The sequence below is a fragment of the Budorcas taxicolor genome, chromosome 10, assembly GCF_023091745.1.
Source record: "Budorcas taxicolor isolate Tak-1 chromosome 10, Takin1.1, whole genome shotgun sequence".
Lineage (NCBI taxonomy): Eukaryota > Metazoa > Chordata > Mammalia > Artiodactyla > Bovidae > Budorcas > Budorcas taxicolor.
In genome coordinates, this window is record NC_068919.1 from 20,722,330 (window position 1) to 20,744,514 (window position 22,185).

General features: G+C 51.4%; 3 protein-coding genes across 3 annotated transcripts; 2 read left to right on the plus strand and 1 right to left on the minus strand.

Annotated features, from left to right (window-relative positions):
* Positions 1-672: 672 nt before the first annotated feature.
* SDR39U1 (short chain dehydrogenase/reductase family 39U member 1) lies at positions 673-4,081 on the plus strand. Its single transcript, XM_052646808.1, has 6 exons — positions 673-748; positions 1,061-1,167; positions 1,258-1,340; positions 1,735-1,856; positions 2,944-3,087; positions 3,355-4,081. Exons 1-6 carry the CDS (start codon positions 733-735, stop codon positions 3,765-3,767), a joined length of 885 nt encoding a protein of 294 aa, XP_052502768.1. The 5' UTR covers positions 673-732; the 3' UTR covers positions 3,768-4,081.
* Positions 4,082-4,540: 459 nt separating this feature from the next.
* Positions 4,541-14,029, minus strand: KHNYN (KH and NYN domain containing). Its single transcript, XM_052646282.1, has 8 exons — positions 13,972-14,029; positions 13,111-13,331; positions 11,167-12,287; positions 10,879-11,009; positions 10,696-10,792; positions 7,629-7,736; positions 7,321-7,422; positions 4,541-6,874 (listed from the first exon to the last, which is right to left on the minus strand). Exons 2-8 carry the CDS (start codon positions 13,309-13,311, stop codon positions 6,622-6,624), a joined length of 2,013 nt encoding a protein of 670 aa, XP_052502242.1. The 5' UTR covers positions 13,312-13,331; positions 13,972-14,029; the 3' UTR covers positions 4,541-6,621.
* Positions 14,030-15,117: 1,088 nt separating this feature from the next.
* Positions 15,118-16,325, plus strand: CBLN3 (cerebellin 3 precursor). Its single transcript, XM_052646283.1, has 3 exons — positions 15,118-15,417; positions 15,699-15,818; positions 16,128-16,325. Exons 1-3 carry the CDS (start codon positions 15,118-15,120, stop codon positions 16,323-16,325), a joined length of 618 nt encoding a protein of 205 aa, XP_052502243.1.
* The last annotated feature ends 5,860 nt before the right edge of the window (positions 16,326-22,185 follow it).

Here is a 22,185-nt window from a genome sequence, read left to right on the forward strand (position 1 = left end):
GAGTGAGACTTTTGTTGAGGCTGAGAAACAAGCATTTCTAAAGGGAGGGACGAGTCAACAAGTGTCCAGCGATGCAGAGGTCAAGAAAAACGAAAACTAGGCATTAGTTTTGGTGACACATTGGAAATTGGTGATGTTGGCGAGAGAGGCTGCGAAGTAGAAAACGGACCCCACTGTTGAAAGAAGTCTGATTATAAAGACATTAGCAGAGGAAGAACAGTGCTGGAGAAGGATTATTTTAAGTAGAAGAGAACTTGAGGACGTTTAAATGCCGACAGCAAGGAGCTGGAATAGGCAGAAGAAAAGGTAAAATAATAGGCTGAGCAGAAAGAAATCCATTGTACCGCTGGACAGATTCTCTTGGACTACTGATCCATCTAACAGAATAGACATCCAGAATTCGGCGATTTGAGTAGCTTCGGGCTTTAGGTCAAAGGCTTTTTTCTACGCTAAAATCTTCCCTCCTCCGCCTCCTCTCCTCTTTCCCTTGTCCCCTCAGTCTACTCCCCGGCCCAGCCTCCTAGTCTGGTCCCAGCCACGCCTTGCAATGAAAAATACCGCCTTCTCTACGAATTCTTCCGGGTCGCCAGGCAGGGCCACGCCCAGCCTCAATCCGGCCCGCCCCACAGCTGGAGCGCGCGTCCCGGAAAAACGCATGCGCAAAAGGCTATAGCGGCGTCCTGGAAAAGGCACGCTCTAAACCTTGCGCAGGCGCGTTAGGTCGTGGTCGGGATGCGAGTTCTTGTGGGTGAGGGAGGGCCGGAAAGGGGTGGGGGCGGGAGGGGGCAGGTTTATAAAAAGAAGATACAGCCAGAAATTGAGGGCTTAGGATGTTTCTGAGAAAGGGTACCGTCTCGTGCACAGGCTACCTGGCCTTTGCCTCCAAGCGCTAGGGACCGAATCTCCCTAAACCCTGTGTTTCACCCTGCGCGCATCGCGGGGAGGGGGCAGAAAGGAGGGGAGAAGGCTGAAGTCAGATGCAAGGGCACCAGAGAAGGGGGCCACATGCGAGGACGGAAGGCCCCCCCGGGCGGATAAACACCTCGTATTTTCTGATCAGGTGGCGGGACGGGCTTCATTGGGACAGCCCTAACCCAGCTGCTGAAGGCCAGGGGCCACGAAGTGACGTTGATCTCCCGAAAGCCAGGGCCAGATCGGATCACGTGGGTATGTCCATATTCTGGAGGCTTGACAAGAAGGGTTAGTTCGGTAGCGCTGAGCGAGGCCTCCGAGGCCCCTGTGTGCTTTCTCCCACAGGATGATCTCACGACGTCGGGGTTGCCCCGCTGCGATGCTGCAGTCAACCTGGCGGGAGAGAACATCCTCAACCCTCTCCGCAGGTCAGCCGGGCCCTGAAGCCGACATTCTTCAGAGCAGAGGGCCGATTCTGATGGGAACCTGTGAGCTGTGGAGATTGGGGCTGGCAGATGGAGAACTCAACCCATATTCCGAACTACTCGTTCCTTCACCCTCTCCTCCACACTCACTTGCCCTTCTTCCCAGTCAGTGGAGCTTACTCCCCATTCAGGATGCCCCCAAGTGCCTGTGCCTTTTCCCTCTACAGGAGAGGTGGACCGTTTCTCTAAGCCGCGATGAGGGCTTTACTAGGCGTGAATATAGATGGGCTCCAGGGAAAGAGGGAAGGAAGGGTATGTGCATGTATTTAGTGGTATTTTATTCCCCCCCGTGTTTCTCCTATGACTGAGCATGCATGCACGCATGTTTCTCCTGCAGGTGGAATGCAGCCTTTCAAAAAGAAGTTCTCAGCAGCCGCCTGGAGACCACCCAAACGCTGGCTAGAGCCATAGCCAAGGCCCCACAACCTCCCCAGGCCTGGGTCTTAGTCACAGGTGTAGGTATGCCCCCCATGTCACCAGCCTTTAGACTAGCCAGGGGAAGGAGGGAGTACAGTGAGGGGTAGCTCAGGCTCCAGAGTGCTGGTCTTTTCCAGGCACAGGAACTACCTAGGGCCTCATTCCACGCATATTTCTCCTGACTTTTGTGTACTTTCACTGAGAAATGGGGACCTCAGAGAAAGTGAGAGGAGTGGCACTGCTCCCAGTGCCTGAGAAAGCCCCACCTACTCCCAGGCCCCTTATTTCTCATAGCATAGAGCTTTAGGAACAGAATTGTCAGTTTTTGTATTTTGCCTTTGGGACCAAATTTTACACACACACACACACATATTTAGTCGCTTAGTTGTGTCCCACTCTTTGTAACCCCACAGACTGTACCCTGCCTTTGGGACCAAATTTTACACACACACACACACACACACACATTTAGTCGCTTAGTTGTGTCCCACTCTTTGTAACCCCACATACTGTAGCCTGCCAGGTTCCTCTATCCATGGGATTCTCCAGGCAAGAATACTGGAGTGGCCAGTGCCTTCTCCAGGGCATCTTCCCGATCCAGGGATTGAACCCACGTCTCTTGCATTACAGACAGATTCTTTACCACTGAGCCACCAGTGTAGATATACATACCTACACATACACACACATATACACTATACGTACATATACACTAGTCACTATTCTAAGTGCTTTCCACATATTCCATATAATCCTCACAAGAAACCTATGTGATAGGTATTATTCTTAAAGATGTAAAAGTTGTGCACAGAGAGGTTATGTAATTTGCCTAAAGTGACAAGTAATTTTGGAGCTGAGATTAAAACTCAGGCAGCCTGGCACCAAAGTCTGTTCTTAGCTTCTGCACACTAGCAGTCTCAGCTTAGCCCTCTAATGAAAGATAAGAATGACTCCAAGGCAGGAACAGGTCAGCTCATGGAGAAGTTGTAGGGGAAAATATCCATGGCTCTGACTATCCATGGAGAGATTCCCAAGGTACCAAGGAGGGTGAGGTAAGGGGAGCCTTGACTGCACCGGGCCAGATGAGACAAAGGACACCCAGGGCAAACCAGTGCTATTCCTCCGGCAGCTTACTATCAGCCCAGCCTGACTGCAGAGTACGACGAGGACAGCCCAGGAGGGGATTTCGACTTTTTTTCCAACCTCGTAACCAAATGGGAAGCTGCAGCCAGGCTTCCTGGAGATTCTACACGCCAAGTGGTGGTGCGCTCCGGTGAGAACAAGGGGTCTGGGTATCAGACAGGGTTGGTATCTTCTCTGGGCCAGGAGAGGGTGGGGATAAGGGAAGCTGAGCTCACAGGAGATGCCACCACTTCTGGCTGACCTGCAGGTGGGAGGACAGGACAGCCCAAAGAGAGCCACAGCCCTCACCTGCCACAGTCAGTATAAGTAAAGAGTGATGAAGGGAAAACGGAGAGGAACAGTGGGGGTGCCTGGAGGTCGAGGGGCCTCCCTGTATCATCCTTCTTGCCTGCTCTAGGGGTTGTGCTGGGTCGTGGAGGCGGTGCCATTGGTCATATGCTGTTGCCTTTCCGCCTGGGCCTGGGGGGCCCCATTGGCTCAGGTCACCAGTTCTTCCCCTGGATTCACATCAGAGACCTTGCGGGAATCCTGGCCCATGCCCTTGAAACAAGCCATGTGCAGGGGATCCTGAATGGAGTGGCTCCTGCCTCCTCCACTACCAATGCTGAGTTTGCCCGGGCCTTGGGCACAGCCTTGGGCCGCCCAGCCTTCATCCCTCTCCCCAGTGCCGTGGTACAAGCTGTCTTTGGACAAGAACGTGCCGTCATGCTGCTGGAGGGCCAGAAGGTGGTTCCACGGCGGACACTGGCTGCTGGCTACCAGTATTCTTTCCCAGAGCTGGGGGCTGCCTTGAAGGAAGTCATAGCCTAAATGGGGAAGCTCAAGGCAGGGCCTGAGGCCTGTTCCTCAGCAGGGGCTTGCTGGTGAGAGACTGCATAAGCTCGGGTTCTCCTCTAGAGACTGAAAACCATCTAGTCCTTAAGCCCTCTTTCTTGCTCACTGTCCCATTGCCCCATCTTATAGAGATTTCCGCTATTTCAGGGTTACAGTTGCATCAGGTTGGGACCTTCAACTCCTCATAGATATATATCTGTTTGGTCTCCTTGTGTGTCCTGTTCCTGCCCCATTTCTCCTTCTTGGTATTCAGAGAATGTTTTGCAGTTTAGGCAATAAAGACAAATTAATTGACTAGCTTCAGCTCATCTCTTTGTTCTAGATTCTCCTGAAATTTATTTCAAGGAGTGTCCTCCGAGATGACCCTTTCCTTTACGTGGAGTTTTGAAAATGGTAATGGGCAACATCTCCCTTCTTGGTCCCTTGACTGCCAAAAGAGCTGGCAACAGATTTGAGGCACAAGGTTATAGCAAAGGTAGAGGCGAGAAGACAGGAGGAACAGTGATCCATTTCCAGTGGGCGGTGTGGTCTCCCTGCATACTTAACTTGTTCACACAATGCTATTAGGGTACCAGCAGAGGAAGAAACAAGGCCAGAGTCTAGGACAGCCTCTGGCCTGTCACTGGACAGCAGTGAATTGATAAACAATCACACACTGGCCTGTTCATCAAGCTGCAGCAGGACAAAGCTGTGCAAAGCTTAGGACTGTCGGTAGCTAAGGACCTGCTTCTCATCTCAGGCCACTTCAGTCAACCAGAGTCCCTAGCACAAAAGGGCAGATGTTACCTCAAGCCCACTGCACATCCACCAGCATTGAAAGTGAAAGGTACAAGGAACCTATCAAAAACTACAAACTTGAACATTTGGGGGGAAAAAAAGTCCCAAGTATTCATCGAGGACCATCTCCCTCTATCAACCCTGACTTCTGCCACAGTTTAACTAGAAGTAATTCCCCTAGCTCCCAATTCAGACCATGTTAACCAGTTTCTTTTCTTCTGAGGGGACTGTGGGTTGTCTTTCAATCATTGTCACCACCCTAGCTAGTCTCTCCCCAATACGACTGCCCCCAGCCCTGCTCAGTGTGCGCCTCAGCCATGGGGAAGGGTGGCAACACTGGGACCCAAGGGCCTCCTCCATCATTCACCTCCACATGCTAGTTGCTGGTATGAGGATCTCAGGTGATTTCAACTCCCTGTATCACTCAGGCAGCAGAAGTCAGAGCCTAAAAAGAGGGCCTTGTCCAGGGACTTGCTGCAGGGCTCAGACAGCTCTGAACCCAGAGGCACCTGTCCTACTTCTTTATCCGGTCTTGGACTCTAGGAAGTTGCCTGGCTCTGTACTGTTCCTGAGGGAACGACTGGCCTCAACGGTAGAAGTAACAGAAGCATGTTTAGGGCTGCACTGAAGGAAGGACTGACTGGTACTGTCTATGGATGAATGTGCTGCCTCGGAGGTCGTAGATTCCCTGGCACCGGAGGACTTCAAGCAGATACAGGACAATGACATGTAGGAACCAAGGTGGACAAAGAAAGTCCTGAGGTGACAGCAGTTGGTCCGACTGATCCTTCCATTGTCATTTTCCAGATTAGTTCCTCTAGGTACAACCTCTGTAGACCCTTCCCATCTGCACACACGCACACACAGAGCAGAAGTGGGATTCACTTTATGCGACATATCTGTCCTGTAGAGAAAATGCTGGGGTCGGGTCACACGATCGCTGTCCTCACAGAACATGGCTTCATCGGTTTGGTGACTGCTCAGCGCTCGAGCAAGTGCGTTAACCAGAGACTGGGACTATCCGAAACATTCGTTCATCTGTAAACAAACACCTGGATGCAACAGGAGAGCTGCCGTTGAGAGGAACAAACCCTGAGAGTTTACTGGTAATGCAGTCACCCTAATCACCTGTTCTGTAAATGTGGATTGGGGGGGAGGGTTGCCCAAAAGGGACGCAGCCATTACAGGGCACATTATACTGAGGGTGCAGTGTTAAAATCCAGGGCACAGGCCCTGGGGACAGAGGACCCTCAGCTCTCTGAAAGTGAGGTTCTGGTTAAGAAGCCTGTGCAACCACAGACAGACACACCTGAGACTTGGTCCAAGTACCTTTCGTCCAAAGGGTTTTCCTCCACGTTCTCATCTCTCCTCCCAACGCATTTTTACCCCCATCTTGTAGGCAGAAGTAAAGACCAAGATCGGTCAAGGTGACAGGCAGGCACAGCTGAGACCAGAAGCCAAGCCTCCCTCTGCCTTCTCCACCAGCTCGCTGCTGCCCCACTGTGACCCAGACCCCAGAACACTAGCCTTTCCAGGGGCCAGCATTCCCTTTGGTGTGCCCAGGAACCCAGCCAGGCCTGGGAAGCATCCCTGTCCTCTGGCCTTCAGAGCAGCAGCCACGAGGAGGAAAGGTTTAGCTTCCCGGCCACCTGTTCTCCATTCCCCTCCCACCTACCCTAGCCTCCACCCCCAGTTCGGCATGGAGGAGGCAGTCCCAATCTCCGGAACCCACCCCTTGCAGCAGCCCCCACTCCCTACAGAAACCCTGCGTAAGGCAAGGTTGAGAAGTTAAGGCTGAGAAGAACCTCCTGAGAGCTGGTCGAGGTCCTGACTCAAGATGAGATCAGGTCACGTCATGGACCTGTCCCCAAAGTGCTCCACACCAGAGCATTCCTCACATATGAATGCTCTTCCTCAGAACTTCCCTGACACAAAGCACCAACTCAGGGGGAGACTGGGGCGGGGTGTGAGCAGCAGAGGGAACCTCACAGGATGAGCTGAACTGGGTGAGACTGGAGCTGAGCGGGGGGGCAGCCACTCAGCCAGGTGAGGCTCAAAAGTTGAGACTAAGCAGGGCCTCAGAGAGCTGGTTGATGTCCCGGCAGTACGGCTCACGCTGCAGGATGAAGTCCACCTTGTGATCCTGGCCCCAAAACACCTCCAGCAGTTGGCGCCGAAGCCGCTCTGTCTCCCGCGTCTTCCGGATGCCACCATTGCCTTTTTCCTCTTCTTTTCTCCCCGGCTGCTGATTACTGTGCTCTGTGACGCCCCTGGCAGAATGCTGAGGCTTAGAAGACCCCGGTGCCCTGGGAAGAAGCAGAGAGAACAGAATGAGCTGGTAAGCATCCTAGAGTGAGCCTGACGTTCTAGAAACTGACCACCGAGTGGCAGTATCAACCCACTTCTGAAGGGAAGATGGCTGGTTCCTTTGGAACCGGATGGCGAATCTAGCTTTAGTCTAATAATTACTTTCTGTCCAGCAGAGGGCGTACTCGACGCAACCAGCTAGGAGTAAAAGCAACCATTTACCAAATAACTCCGTCCAACACACTGATGAGGGGAAACAGGAAGCAGGAGCTTCCTTCCCAGCCAGAAGGGCCTGCGTCAGGATTCCTTGGGCCAAAGCCCAGGCAACCTGAACTACTATAGGATAAAGCTGGCCTGGATTGAGTCATTTTTCACCGGACTCTCCAGGCCTGCTAGGCCCCTGCAGAGCAAGAGCAGGGCTGCCTAGGAGCATGCAGGGCATTACCTGACCGGTTTCTTCAGAAACTCATCCAGGGTGGGGCCATTTCGCCCCAGGGGGTCATCCGGCACCATGAAGAGGTTTCCCACAAAGGTGAAAGGCAGCAGGCTGGATGGGCACAGAGAATGTGTGGTCACAGAGGGCCCCTTGCCCACCGCCCAGACAACGAAGACCAACACCATCAGAAGCTGCCGGCTACCATCCTTCAAAGCAGTGTCAGCCCCTTCCCAGAGTCCTCACCCGGTGGCAGGGCAGAGCTGGCTTTAGAGAAAAGTCTGAGTCTGTGCCCTGTTCTCAGGGGAGGGCTCCCTCACCGCTCTCTGATGATTGCCATCCACTTCTCAGACTCCTCTGCCAGGTCCCGGAACTGGTCGTTGGAGACAATGATCCCGTCGGTCTCTTCAGCCAGCTTCACCATGAACCTGTCTCGAAAACCACAGCAGCCATATTGGGATTCTCCAAGGTCCCAACCCCAGAGCGTGTTATCGACTCCCGTGACGCACTTCCAGTGATGGAGATCTGGCCCCTCACCTTGAACCAGCCACCAGATGACTGACTGGATACAGGCGCCATGGGTTAGAAAGGAAACAAAGATGAACCCTTTCATGGTCTCCCAAGAGCAACCCCTCCAGTCACCACAACCCTCCACAACACTTTGTGTCTTGTCAGAATGAGACAGAAAGACCTGGCTCTGGCTCTGGCTTCTTCCCCGCTGCCCCTTGAATCAGTGACAGATCCCTCATGTGCCTCCCCTGAGGCCTTCCACTCTGCTTCCTTCATTTCCAGTCCTGCCATTACTACCTGCACTACTTGGACAATGCAACTGAGGTACCACTGCATAGCCTCCTGATAAGGGGGTCTCCTGCCCCCAGCCATTTACCACCCTCCAGCCTCTCCTCCCCTGATAGAACATGCTCTTCCCCTACACAAGTCTTCCAAACTTGCCCTTTATCTACCAGATGTTTCCACATCCCAGGCTTGGCAGCTAAGGCCTAGCAACTGGCTCCAAGCCACTCTTACTGCCTTATCTCTCCCCATCCTCCCTAATGCACTCATAGCTCCTGCCAAAAACCAATGACCAGATTTCACCTTGTTCTTCAAACATGCCCTGCACTGTCTGACTTTCATGTTTCTCAAACTCTTCCCTTTATTCCCTCCATCTGGAAGGAAACCAGACCTCACTGATGAGAGGATCACAAGGGGAACATCAAAAAAAAAAGATGCCTGGGCCCCATTTTAATAATTCTGATTCCACAGGAGTGGGGTAGAACTCATGAGATAAGTCTTTAACAGGTTTAGAAACCAAGAGATCCAGTGCATCCGATATCCTTGTCAATCAACAAAAACTCTCAAATCCTTCCTTTCCCACAAGACCCCAGCCAGAAGGGAGATCCCTTTCCTCTCAGTTCTGTAGTGTTTGATTTATAGTTTCTTTGGGCTTTTTGAAGTCATGAATGCAGTCTTCCCTGATTCCTGCCTCCTTCGGCAGCCCAGACACCTAGGACCCCACAGGCAGTCAGTATCTGAAAATCAGTGTGGTATAGCCTTGGTCGTTTAGTCGTGTCCAACTCTTTGTGACCCCATGGACTGTAGCCCACCACACTCCTCTGTCAATGGGATTCTCCCATCAAGAATACTAGAGTGGGTAGCCATTCTCTTCTCCAGGGGATCTTCCTGACCCAGGAATGGAACTCGGGTCTCCTGCACTTCAGGCGGTTCTTTACTGTCTGACCACCAGGGAAGCCCTAGTGTGGTATAGAGGGGACCATTAACCAGCATTCAGTATGACAGATGTCTGCTTCTGAGCTTCTATCTGGGAAACAAAGAGATGACATTATAAATATATAGGGTACCATATAATACACAAAAGGTATTTTCAAATTAAGGATAACTGTACTATTACCACATGAGATCGTATGTTGTTCCCCAGTATTCAGTAGGTCTGTGCTACATGCCACTGTAACTAGGCAAAATACAAAATTTATATTGTGCCTCTGCCTGTCAGGACCTACACAACTGTGCAGACACGTGCCTTCAAAATTTATTACAAGTGACAACCTTCAGTTTTAATTGTGTCAATATGGCATGTAAAGAAGGTTCTGTATTTCGGATAACCTGTAAAATCTAGGCCTAAAACAGAACTGCATTGGGAGAACATGAATTGTCTTTTTTGTAGAATACCATTTACATGTTAGGGAGTAAAAGCTAAGTATTTGAAAAAACAAAATATATAATCAGTACAGCTTGGGAACTCTTTTTTAATTTAAAATTCAGAATCCTGGAGAATAAAGAACTTATCACTGTAATTTTTTCAAATGGGTTAGTTAGCTTTTAAAATCCACCCATGGGATGTCCCTGGCGGTCCGGTGGTTAAGAATACACCATCTAATGCAGGGAATGAGGGTTCAGTCCCTGGTTGGGGGAACTAAGACCCCACATGACACAACAAAGATCCAATGCAGCCAAAGGGAGGGAAAAAAGCCTATTGAAAAATAATAAGATCCACCTGTCTCCCACACTCTGTACACCAGGGAGGAAATGTGTCTTGTGTTCTTCAATTAAACCATCTAGCAGCTTTAAGTTCTCGTTTTTCCTTTGCCACGTCATAGCCTTTGCCAAGAGAACTAACTACTCCGACCCTCTGTCTGTCTCCATTTCTGTACAATGGAGATAAGACGCCCTGCCACACTTGATTGAGTCCCTGAAAAACTAAAGAATATCACTGTCTTCCAGCAGAGCACCTTGAGTGAGGCAAGCACATACCTTAGCTTCTTTTGACATTCACAAGGAGGATGAATGAATGGAAGAGGAACTTAAGACAAAGAGGTTAATCCACTAAGAGAATCTACAATAACTATGCAACTTGAGGCTCAAGACCTTCAAATTCTAAGACCATTGATCTTTCACTTATCTTTTTTTAAATACCATGTTTTGTACAGCCGTATTATGCATGGAATCCATGCTTTATTTATCATTATTTGGATCATTTACTCTGGTTTTCCCAGAAGGTTGGAGAATTTCTCTATGTGTTTGGACATCTAGGTTGTAAGAGGCATTTGTCAGCTAGCTATTCGTACCACCAGCTTTCCCATGTTTCCATTAAAACAGTGTTTTCTAGATGGTAAGGCACTATTAATATAAATACGAAGCATCCTTTAGTTTGATCAGTAAAAAAGTGAAGGATGAAACAGAGTTGTTCACCCTCCATCTCATCCTGTCTGCAGGGCAGCTTCACCTCCCCAGTCGTAGGGGCACACGGAGAAGCGGCCCTTTTCCCACGACTCAAGTCTTACTGTGAAGGGGCCAGAGCTTCTGTCTCCCCCTCAGTCTCCCACCAGGCTCCCTGAATGTCAAGTCTGTGGACAAGAGAGAAGCAAGTACCTGTCATCATAGGAGGAGATCCTCTTGCCATCTAAGACCCGGGAGGGTGTGAGCGAGAGCAGGCTGAGGGAATACAGCTTGTGCAGGAAGTGACCCTCTAGAGAAACAGAGCAGCACAATGGGGTTATCCCCGAGGTGAACTCGGGGCCCATCCCCAGACACAAGAGACCAGGCCCAACTCACCTCTGACCTTGGAGTCCTTACTGAAACGCCACTGAGGCACAAAGACAGTTATGTCCCGGTGGCCTCGGTCCCAGAAGTACTGCACGGCAATGGCAATGCCCCGGCTGGAGAAGTAGTGCTGGAGGCCGTGCCTGCAGTGGGAAGGGGTCAGCACTCAAGGGCCCTCGAGTGGAGACCTGGCAGCCTGGCTGCATTGCCCTCTGCTTGGCACACGTCCCCAGGGTGAACACAACTGCCCACCTCTACCTCATCCCCTCCCTGGGACCCTCAGCCCCACCAGGTACTCACACCATGGCCACATTGCTGCCATCGATGACGATATGGCGGAGGTCTGGCTTGCCCGGCACATTAGCGAGGCACAGGGTGAAAGGATCTTGGAGAGCCTCCTGGAAACGCTGTGTGCCAGTCACCAAGTTGCCCCCCCGGGTGCCTCGTTTCCATGGAGACCCCCGGCCTCGAGCCACAACCAGCTGCTTGTCTGCTCGGTCTCCCCTGTCCCCTCGGTCTCCACAGTGCCACGGGGGTTCAGGCGCGGGTGGGGGGCTGGGCACTCTTGGAGGTGAGGCTTCCCCATTATGGAGCCGCTGGAGGAGGGAGGCTCCCCGGAGCTGAGATGCCCTCTGATAGGGGCCCTGGGTAGCAGGAGGCTGGCCCTGGACCCCGAGCCTTCCTCTTTCCTGGGGCACTCCCTCCTTCCCCAGGGCCTTCCCTTTCGGAGGCCCTGCCTGCCCGGCCTCTCCTCCTCCCGACTGTGGCCTGAAGGCCACTTGTCTCTCCCAGGCCTCTTCCCCGGGCCACTCCTTCCACCCCAAATCCATCTCCCTGGCACCACCCTGCTTTGTCCCATCCTTCTCCACAGCATGTCTCTCTCCCCTTGACTCTTGCCACCCTGTAGGTCCCGTGTCCAGAGACACTCCACTGTCACCCAGGGGAGTCCTGACTCCCTGCTGCTGAGCGCCCAGCGGACCTGGGCCCCCCCACCCCCAGGACAGGAATGCTTGGGGCCCCTGCCCCCGGGATGCCTCCTGCACCAGGCTCAGCAGCTCCTCCTGGATGGCCTGGGGCAGCTGCAGCAGGGCCTCTGTGTGGGCATCCCCCCGGGCCTGCAGCAGGGCAGAGAACTCTCTCAGCACTCCAGCACACTGAGAGGCTCCAGGGGATGGCCCCAGACGAAAGTCCCAGCTCAGCCGCTCCACCAGCTCCTCCACTCGACTCTGGACCATGACGAAGGCCTCAGTCAGTCCACTGACCATCAGCGAGCCGGGCACTCCAGGCACCAAGTGGGCAGATGTGCTCCAAGTCAGGCAATCAAGGAAGAAGCCCTGGGCTCCCAGAAAGATGCAGTGCAGTTTGGGTGGGTAGTGGATTTCATTCTGTAGCTCCGGGCTACAGAGACCCTTCAGATACTCCTGGGGGAAAAGGGAGGGAAGGCAGGTAGGAAGAAAAAGGAGATTGCTGGAATCTTAAGTGGTCCCATAGCCTCTTCCGGCCCACTGCTGTCTCCTGAGCTCCAGGATGCCTGGGCAGAGAAATGGAGCCCTATAGATCCTGAAAAAGGTGGGGATTAAAAGAGGATGGAGAAACTCACTTCTTTCCCTTTTCAGTTGACAACCTGTGGCTGAATTTCCATTTAGAACTCGACTCAACTTAAGATATTGTTATAAGTAATTGGTTAAAAGGCTGTCTCTTCTAAACATTTATGTGTGTGTACGTATGTTGCATATTTCCATCGTAAGGATCATCAACACTAACTTTTACAGAGCTCATGCATTATGCCTTACATGCTTTATCGCGTTCACAGTAAATTCAGTGAGGTGGATACTGTTATTATTCATACTTTAAAGATAAGGAAACTGAAACTACGACTACAAGGATAGTATTCAGTGGTGGTGCCTTACTGGAAGCCCTGACTAACTCTAGAGGAAGCAGTGTGGGCTTCCACCACACAGTGAATTCCTTGGTGGGGCCTGCTTGCCCAACCAGATTATCTCTATCCTCCCCAAGAGTACAAAGTGATTTGACCTGAATCACTTCTTTCCAAACCCTGGCAGAACCTGGGTCATTACAGCAGAAATGAAACCAAAACTCTGGACAGAGAATGTGCAAGTTCGTCAAAGCTCAGGGCCAGTGAGACAAGCAAGAAGTGAAGATCCTCCCCAGCCCCTCCTCTCTCCTGCCTCCTCGGGGGAGGGAGTCATCGTTTCCCCGGAAGGGTCAAGGAGAAGCATTCACCTTGGCTCTGCTGGCGTTCTCTTTGGGGCCCTCCAGCTGCAGCCAGATGTGAGGGTTCTCAGGACAGTCCTTCGGAAGGACGCTCATCCCCACCCTGAAGATGCGCTCCACGCGGGGCAGCTGCTCCCGCACCTTGTCCTCGGCCTCCGCAGACACCGCAAAGCGGTCAGGGGACGGGGAGCCGGCCCCCCAGGTAGGCATGGCTGCTTGGCCGCCCGACCCTGGGAAGAGGGAAAGCAGCTCAGAGTCTTGATGTCCCCTCAGCGCAAATCTTGGTCTCCTGGCCTAACCAGCTAGCAACAGGTCGCACCTAGTTATCAAACCTGTAAACAACCCAGGAGGTAACCACCACTTCAGTCCAGTTGGAATAGGGAGGGAATGTCAGATTATCTGGACACGGGGGGCTTCTCCCCGGAGACGAAGTCACGGATAAACAAGGCTGTCTATCTGGGATGGCCGTGTGGCCTTGGGAAAATGACGACCACAGCCCTGAGCAGGAACGGGGAGGAGGATCCAGCTGGGTCTGGAGGCCAGAAGGAGTGGACAGGTGACGACAAAGAGTCCCTCTCCTCCGGGTCTCTGCAACCTCCGGGTCCAAGACGGCCTCTTAGAGATGAATCCTCACCGGGGCTTGAACTGGGTTCTCCTCTGGGGACCCTCGTCGGCCATTTCCACGGTTCTGGCCACTCCCACCCCTCCCCTCCGCCTGCTGCCCCCCTCGGTCGCGCCACGCGCCCCACGCTGGGCCGAGGGGCCGAGCCGGGCCCCGCCCACAGCCGCTGGCGGCTGCCGCCCCCCGCCTGCGCTCGGCGCTGCGCCCTCTGGCTCCCGCCGCCCGGGCGCGGGGGAGAGCGCGCCTACCCGCCTCGCCGCCCGCTGCGGCCTCGGTCCCGCCGGCGCCGCTCGGTGCCCGCCGGCCCCAGCTTCGCCCGCGCCCCCGGCCCGGGGAAGAAGGGCGGGGGGCCCGAGTCGGGGCGGGCCTTTCCGATTCCTCACCCAACGGGGACCTCTCTTCCCCACATCACAAACAGTTTTTTGAGTCACTTCCTGGCCGGGGGCGGAGTCAGCTGGGCCCCTCCCGGGGCTGGGCCAGCACCGAGCCCCGAAGCGCGCCCCCGCCCCCGCCAGCCGCCAGCTGCTCCCCGCCCCCGGCCCGAGCCCCGGCCGCGGCCCCGGCCCTGGCCCCAGCGGGTCCCCGCCCCCGGCCCCGCCCTCGGCCGGCCCGCCCCCGCCCCGCCCACTCGCCCGCTCTGGCTCCGAGCCTGCCGGGTCAGGTCTCCTCGCTCCTCGGAGTTTTCAGGCGCTCGGCGCAGTCGTTTCTCAGGAATGAGGAACCACTTCAGGGAGAGATGGAGGTGAAGAGGCCCTTAAAGGGACTAATCCAGTCCCTTCGGATGATGACATAGAAGACCAAGAAAAGAAAAAGACTGGCCCAGGGTCACAGGATAGTGACACCCTTGACCCAAGCACTTTCCACCAAAACAATTGTGGGGAAAACACAAGAACATTCCCTTTCTTCCAACAGTGGAAAAGATACTGCTAAGAGGGCTGCTGACTTGTGAAGGATTTTTGAAGAGGGTAGGAGTGAAGAGGAAGGGGCTGTCACACATCTGCACACACTCACACACGCATACGTGCACTCAGTCTGACACAGACACCCAGTGGTCCCAGTTCCAGCCTTCAGTGCTCTCCGGAGGGGCTGCCCTCGGGTTCTGGTTGTAGCCCTCCTGTCTGGCTGTCTCATTTCTCCTCTCCCTCCTAAAGCCCAACTGCTGTCATTTTGTGCCCTGCCAAGGAGGAGGGAACTGCAGTGACAGCAGGAGTGAGAGGCAGGACAGAGTCGTGGGGCATGGAGAGGGATGGAGAGAGAGACGCTGAGACCAGGTGACCAGGAGTCCCAGAGAGAGAGCTGAGAAGCAGGTTGAGGGGTGGCGAGAGCCTGGGGGAGAGGCAGGAAGAACCGAGGAGCAGAAAGAGAAGGTTCGTGGGTCACAGAGCCACTCAGCCATGCTGGGAACAAAGCGACACTGGCCGCCAGGTCCCTCACTCAGCCTGGGGTTGCCTTTGGCCCTCACACTTCTGGCCCTGAGGGCCGGGTGGGCCCAGGAGGGGTCAGAGCCAGTCCTCCTGGAAGGCGAGTGCCTGGTGGTCTGTGAGCCTGGCAGAGCTGCTGCAGGAGGGCCAGGGGGAGCAGCCCTGGGAGAGGCGCCCCCTGGAAGAGTGGCATTTGCTGCAGTCCGCAGCCACCACCACGAGCCAGCAGGGGAGATCAGCAATGGCACAAGTGGAGCCATCTACTTCGACCAGGTAATCCCCCTACCCTGCAAAGGCCTGGAATCACTGTCCAAGCCCACTCTGCTGCTAAGGAAATGGCTCTGCTGTGGGGCCCGCTGCCCGTCTCCTTTGCCTTCACTCCCACCATACCTTCCTTCCCTTTCTCATCATTTCTTTTAAATCTGTCCATTCTTCCTGTTTAGTCTACTTGCCACCCTTTCCTTTCCTTACTCACTGCCCCTTCCCTCAGTGCCGTGGCTTCTCAGAGCCCCAAGCATCCCCGAGCCCCACTCAGCAGGGTCTGCTTCCCACAGGTCCTGGTGAACGAGGGAGGTGGCTTTGATCGCACCTCTGGCTCCTTCGTGGCCCCTGTACGGGGTGTCTACAGCTTCCGGTTCCATGTGGTGAAGGTGTACAACCGCCAAACTGTCCAGGTGACCTGAACCCTAGGCCCTGTCCCATCCCTGGCTCAGGAGGGGGAGGGAGGAGGGGAGCGCAGGGGACCCCCAGTCAGACCTCCATTAACCTATATCCTGGAGGGCCAGAAGCAAGAGGGGGGAGGGCCTGCTTAGCAGAGATTGGGAAGGAGGCACAGAGTCCAATGTTGGCCACCTATCAATCATCCAGGAGGGCACACTGAGCCCCAGCTTCCAGAGTGTCTCTCTGGGGGTGGAGAAAGGGAGGGAAGTGGGGTTCCTGGGCCAAGGGCCAAGGAGAGGTGCTAAGTGGATTCCCCTCCCCAGGTGAGCCTGATGCTGAACACATGGCCTGTCGTCTCGGCCTTTGCCAACGATCCAGATGTGACCCGGGAGGCAGCCACCAGCTCTGTGCTACTGCCCCTGGACCCTGGAGACCGGGTATCTCTGCGCCTGCGTCGAGGAAACCTGCTGGGTGGTTGGAAATATTCAAGCTTCTCTGGCTTCCTCATTTTCCCACTCTGAGGACTCACGCCTTTCAAGGATGGAAACCTAGCCCCTGACCTTTGCCCTCTGCCCTCTGCCCCAGAAGTATTGTCTTTAAGGCAGGAGAGAGATGCCCTCTGGCTGTATTTTTATTCTACTTGCTTGCATGGGACCCTGTGCCAGACATCCAAGGTGAAGATTAGAGCTCTGGTGTCTCAGGACCTGCCCTTCTTACTCCACCCCCACAATTGCCCCCCCAGCCTCCCACTGCATCTCCTGCCTGCAGTCCTCGGATCAGGGCAGGGTTTGGCAGGTAGGGAGACCTGTGCTACTTTGCAGACTCTGCTCTTTCTGTCTCCCACCCCCCCAACGCTGCTTCCTGCTTGGTGCTATTTGGGAACAGGTGGTTCAGGTGAGCCTGACAGGCCCCTGCATGGGACCAGATGGACCAGCCTCAGCATACCCAGCAGGCTCCTTCCTGTGAGGAGTGCCAGCATCACAGATCTCAGCCATTGCAGTCAAAAGCTGAGCCAGCACTGTGTGGGCCAGGGCAGGAGGAAGGCTCAGCCACTAGCAGAAGTGTAGGGAGGGCAGCAGAGCAGCCGAGAGCCCGTGACTGGTGCAACAGGAAGGGGGCATGCACCCAGCCTGAACACAGTACTCGCTTTTGTGTACACTGGGGCAGCCAGCAGAAGGTGAACCCAGGCATCTATTTATGGCAGATCCCAGATGGACTCTGGCCCTTATCTCTCCACCCAAGACATGGTGTGTGTATGTTTGCTTTGGCTGAGAGCAGGTATACAGAGCTTCTTTTGACAGCTAGAGATAGAGGTAGGTCACATGCAGGCCATGGTAGGTCTGCAGGCATAGAACACATCAGTGACTGTGGCTGCCTCCTAGAACTGCTCCACCTTTATAGTCTGAAGTTCAATCACTTCATGCTCTGACCACCACCTCCTTCCTCCCAGCTCTCTCGTTGACCTTCACTGAACCTATTTCACACATCTCATAACCTCTCTTTTTTCTCCTGATTTACAGCATCTTATCCTCCTTCTCAGACTTCCTGTTAGCTTGGATTCCATGGTACATCCCTTCAACCACTCTCCTGCCAGTATTATAAACTTTGTCTCACCTCTCTGTCCCATTGGCCCAGCATGGATGACTCTGTCAGTAAAGTAATTAGAGAATGATGGTCAGTGAGATGCTATAGGATCACTAAAGAGAGAAGATGCTGTTACAGCTAGGTTCAGGGATTACAGGATACAAGGAGCTATGTTGTAGAGACAATAAATGTAAAATTGTATGTTAGAGTCAAATAAAAAAGGATTTGGTAGTGCTTGAGTTAAATAGGAAATACCAATGTGAATTTGTGGTTTTCAAAAGAAATTACTTTTTCAAACTTTATCACTAAAGTAGCATAAAACATCAGGGAAAACTCTGATGTGCATTCTTAGCACCTGGATCTTTGCCTCAAATATTATTCACCTTTAAAGGGATTCAGGCTCCCTCAGAGAATAGTTCCATGCCATGAATGACTCTAGGCCTCAAACATATTGGTGAAGACAAAAAGCAAAGTTGTTTTTTTTTTATGTATGGGGTAGATCTATGAAGGCAAAGGAGCAAATTTTAATAGGCTTCTACAAATTGACCTTTGTGGCATTTGTGACAATTTGATAATCAAAAGGAAAATAATATAGTTAATTGGAACAAGGTGAATTTTTAAAATCCACAACTCTGTTGTGATTTTCAAAAAGAAAAAAGCAACTATACAATGTGCAAAAATGTAGTTAATATACTGAGTGAAGAAGTATCACCATAATAGGATATTTTTAGTTAATTTTGATAAGTAGAAGAGTATAAATATAGCAGATATTATATTTATTCATAAGGTACATTTATTTTTCTTATCTGCAAAAGTAGGGATGGGTGGATCAAGAGAGCTCTGAGTAATTCCAGAAAAAAATTGGAACTGTACCAAAAATGAAAGAGACTGATTGGCACCATCTGGCCATATATTACAACTAGGAAGGAAGAAATTCCAGCAGTGTGTTACATGGTGATGAATTAGTCAAACATCCAAAAGATAATTGCTCACTGCTCAAACATGATCCTTCATTTCTTGGGAAAGAAAGCCTCTATACTACCCTACTAATTATAATCAGATTACAGTAACACTAAAACCCAAAGTAATACTGGCTTAAACGAAATGGTAGATTATTTCTGTCTCACATAGAAGAATCTGCAAATAAAGAGCCCAGGAGTGGATGGCAGTCTTATGAGCATCACAGCCCACTTTCGTTTCTGCTGTTCTACCACCTTTAGCATATCACCTTCTGACCCAAGATGGCCCCTTGAGCTCCAGCCATTACATCAGCCTTACAGTCCCCAGGAAGGAGGAAGGAAGGACACACCCATTTCCTTTAAAAGAAGCTTTCTGAGAGGTGAACGTGAACATGAAGTCGCTCAGTCGTGTCAGACTCTTTGAGACCCCATGAACTGTAGCCTACCAGGCTCCTCTGTCCATGGGATTTTCCAGGCAATAGTACTGGAGTGGATTGCCATTTCCTTCTCCAGGGGATCTTCCCAACCCAGGGATCAAACCCGGGTCTCCCACATCGTAGACAGACGCTTTACCATCTGAGCCACCAGGGAAGTCCAACAATTCTGATTGCATCTCATTGGCTATAATTTTGTCATATGTGTCCACATTGGGTAGGGGTGGAAAGGCTAGAAAATAAGTCCTTGTTCCAGGCAGCCATGTCCAGCTAAATATCTGGAGTTATATAAGAAAGAAGGGGCAATTGGATATTGGGGAAAACAACCATATTGGGGGAGTTTGTAAAAATGTAAATGAGCTAAATTTGTAAATGATGTCAGTAAAGTTATTGTGTTAGTTTTCTGTTGCCCTGTAACAACTACCACAAAGTTCATTTCTTAACACAACTTTGATTTATTATCTCACAGTGTCTATAGGTCAGAAGTCCAGCAAAGCATGACTGGATTCTCTGCTCGGGGTTTCATTAGGTCATGTAGGCAGGGCTGTCCTCTTCATTGAACTGAAAGAATCCATTCCCAAGCTCATTTAGAATTCAGTTCCTCATAGTTGCAGGATTGAGTTTCCTACCCATCAATCTTTGGGCCAATAAGGTCAGGCCAAGTACTTCTCACAGTACTTCTCTGACCTACCCTTAGGTTATATCTCTGACTTTAAAAATTCTCTAATTTTAATGGCTCATATGATTAGATTGGGCCCACACAGATCATCCAGGAAATCTCTCTATTTTAAGACTTTTAACTTTAATTACATAGAAAATGTCTCTTTACCATTAAACGAAGGAGGTTTGGGTATGGACATCTTTGGGACATCTGCATGTTATAATCATTAAACTTAAAGATGAAATAATTAAAGAGAAAGTATCCAGTTATAATGCACTAATTCGTGGGAAAAGTGTGGACTTGAAAAGTCCCAGTGATGTATAACGTAAACACTGGCTCATATTTTCATCATCTTAAAAGGTCAAGTAGTTCCCAGGTCCCAACCAAGAATTCATAATTAATGATAATAATTAATAATTTGATTAACAATTCAAAACATCATCTCACTGAGATAATATTCTTCTGAGTGAGTGAGTGAGTGAAGTCGCTCAGTCGTGTCCGATTCTTTGCGACCCCGTGGACTGTAGCCTACCAGCCTTCTCCGTCCATGGGATTCTCCAGGAAAGAATACTGGAGTGGGTTACCATTTCCTTCTCCAGGGGATCTTCCCAACCCAAGGATCAAACCCGGGTCTCCCGTGTTGGAGGCAGACGCTTTAACCTCGGATATCTAAATTCAATAATTGGTCTGAACTGAGATAATGTCCTTCTCTTGGGTTTACAAACCCATTTTTACAATGAGTGTAAGTGTAAAAAAGTTTATAATCCTTATAAGATACGTGTGCTTTACCAAAATGTTTGAAACATGTAGAGAAGCTGACATATTATAATGATGATTCTACTGAAATGTGTAGGAAGATTTAAATTTGCGATCAGTGTTTAGATAATTTGATTTGCAAAATGTGTAGATTTTGACTTGGTTATATAAATAGTGTTTAAATATATAGATGATTTTTGCATAAGTGGTTTTGTGAAGTAAATAAATTAGACAACAAATAAAGCATAGATGGAGGCTAGTGTTCCTCTCCAGACACAAAAATCTCCTAGGACTTTAAGGAACCTAAGAATAGAATCCAACTGTCCACCTTCTCTACACCCACGCCCTGGCAGCTGATTGCTACAAAGAAAAGTCCTACTGAAGGATATGCTGTGCTGCTAAATCCATGGTCTCTAGCTGCCCCTGGTCCTCTGTTCTCCCAGCAGTTCTTCTGTGGTTTTCTTTGCCAGCTTCTTTTCTCATCCTCCCCAGAATCCAGCTGAAGACTTCTATTCTCTCCTTAAACCTCTTACTCCTCCAACTCTGCCCCCACCGCCCGCAGCAGACTCTTCACTCTGCTTCACTGAGAAAGCAGAAACCCCAGGAGAGACCCTTCCACCAGCATATCCGGAAACTCACCGTCCTCCTCATCTCTCCTTCCTATCTGGCTCAGTAGAAGTTGTATCCTTCTCTCTACCGAGGCAGCTATCTTCATCCACCTGTCGTGGATTCCGTTTCTTGCAAACATAGCCTTTTCTTTTCCTCTCCTCCCTCCTGTAGGTTCGATGTCTGCCTCCCCACTCCCTCCTTCTGTTTAGCTGTTAAATAGACTCAAGTCTCTTAAATCTAAAACAGAAAGAGATGGATGTGGAAACAGTGGTAGACACGTAGTTACCCTCAGCTTTATATGCTAGTGAGCGTCACCTCTCCTCCCCTTTACAGCCAGATATCTATGCGCCCAGGTTGCTCACCCCTTAAGTCAACTGTGGCCTCTGCTGCTCTATGTGAACTGCCCTCAGCTGGTCACGCAGGACTCGCACGTCACTAATGTCACTATCGTCTGGTCCTCTGTCGCTCAGGCTCTCCCTAACATTTGACCCTGTTGGCCACCTGCTCCTTCTAGACGCACTCCCTGCCCCCACTTCCCTGACTGTACACGCTCTGGGCTCTCCCTGCAACTCTCTGCTGAGGCCTTTTTCAGGCTCCTGTACCCCGGCCCATCTCCTAAATGTCAGTTTCCCTCGAGGTTCTGTCTTAGAATTCCTTTTGTCCTGACGCACCCTTAAAAGCACGCGTCTCTGTCCGTGTGCTGACAACTTCCACGTTCTTTCATCTCTGTCCATAACCTCCCTCCTAAATCTCAGGCTTGTACGTTGCCTGAAGTGAAGTGAAGTCGCTCAGTCGTGTCCGACTCTTTGCAACCCCATGGACTGTAGCCTACCAGGCTCCTCTGTCTATGGGATTTTCCAGGCAATAGTACTGGAGTGGATTGCCACGTTGCCTATCCCACCTCAAAGTAAACCTGCTAAAATTAGGCTTTCATCCCTAAATCTGTTTCCTGCTTTATTATCTGTGTCTAAAAATAGACCATCTCTGTTGCCCCAAGGAAACACCAGCCACAATCCTGCCTCCCTCTCCCACGACCCCCATCCAGTCACTCACATCCATCAGTTCCATCCATTGTTTCCCACCCATCCTGGCTCAAACTACCGACCGACATCGCAGATAGAGTTCTATGAAAGCATCCTAACTGGCCCCTTGGCCTTTGGTGAGTCTGTTCTTCACACTGGGGTTGCCATAGTGATCTAGTTAAAAGAGCTTCACTGCCTTAAAGCCCTTTAGGGGATTGTGGGGGAAGGGAGAGGGTCTAGGATTAAATCCATATTCCTAAATGAGATTTTTTTAGGTCCTTTGCAATCCAGATACTGCAATCTCCTTTGATTCATTTTTTGCCATTTACAGGAGTGTAGAAACTTACAAAATAGCA

Excerpts from the sequence above, each read along its gene's own strand:
- SDR39U1 (XM_052646808.1), top strand. Across the intron at positions 1,857-2,943 it reads GGTCTTAGTCACAGGTGTAG|CTTACTATCAGCCCAGCCTG; the intron begins GTATGCCCCCCA and ends TTCCTCCGGCAG. Across the intron at positions 3,088-3,354 it reads CCAAGTGGTGGTGCGCTCCG|GGGTTGTGCTGGGTCGTGGA; the intron begins GTGAGAACAAGG and ends TGCCTGCTCTAG.
- KHNYN (XM_052646282.1), bottom strand. The coding sequence starts at position 13,311 with ATGCCTACCTGGGGGGCCGGCTCCCCGTCCCCTGACCGCTTTGCGGTG. Across the intron at positions 12,288-13,110 it reads AGAACGCCAGCAGAGCCAAG|GAGTATCTGAAGGGTCTCTG; the intron begins GTGAATGCTTCT and ends CTTTTCCCCCAG. Across the intron at positions 11,010-11,166 it reads GGCAGCAATGTGGCCATGGT|GCACGGCCTCCAGCACTACT; the intron begins GTGAGTACCTGG and ends TTCCCACTGCAG.
- CBLN3 (XM_052646283.1), top strand. The coding sequence starts at position 15,118 with ATGCTGGGAACAAAGCGACACTGGCCGCCAGGTCCCTCACTCAGCCTG. Across the intron at positions 15,418-15,698 it reads GAGCCATCTACTTCGACCAG|GTCCTGGTGAACGAGGGAGG; the intron begins GTAATCCCCCTA and ends TGCTTCCCACAG. Across the intron at positions 15,819-16,127 it reads ACAACCGCCAAACTGTCCAG|GTGAGCCTGATGCTGAACAC; the intron begins GTGACCTGAACC and ends TCCCCTCCCCAG.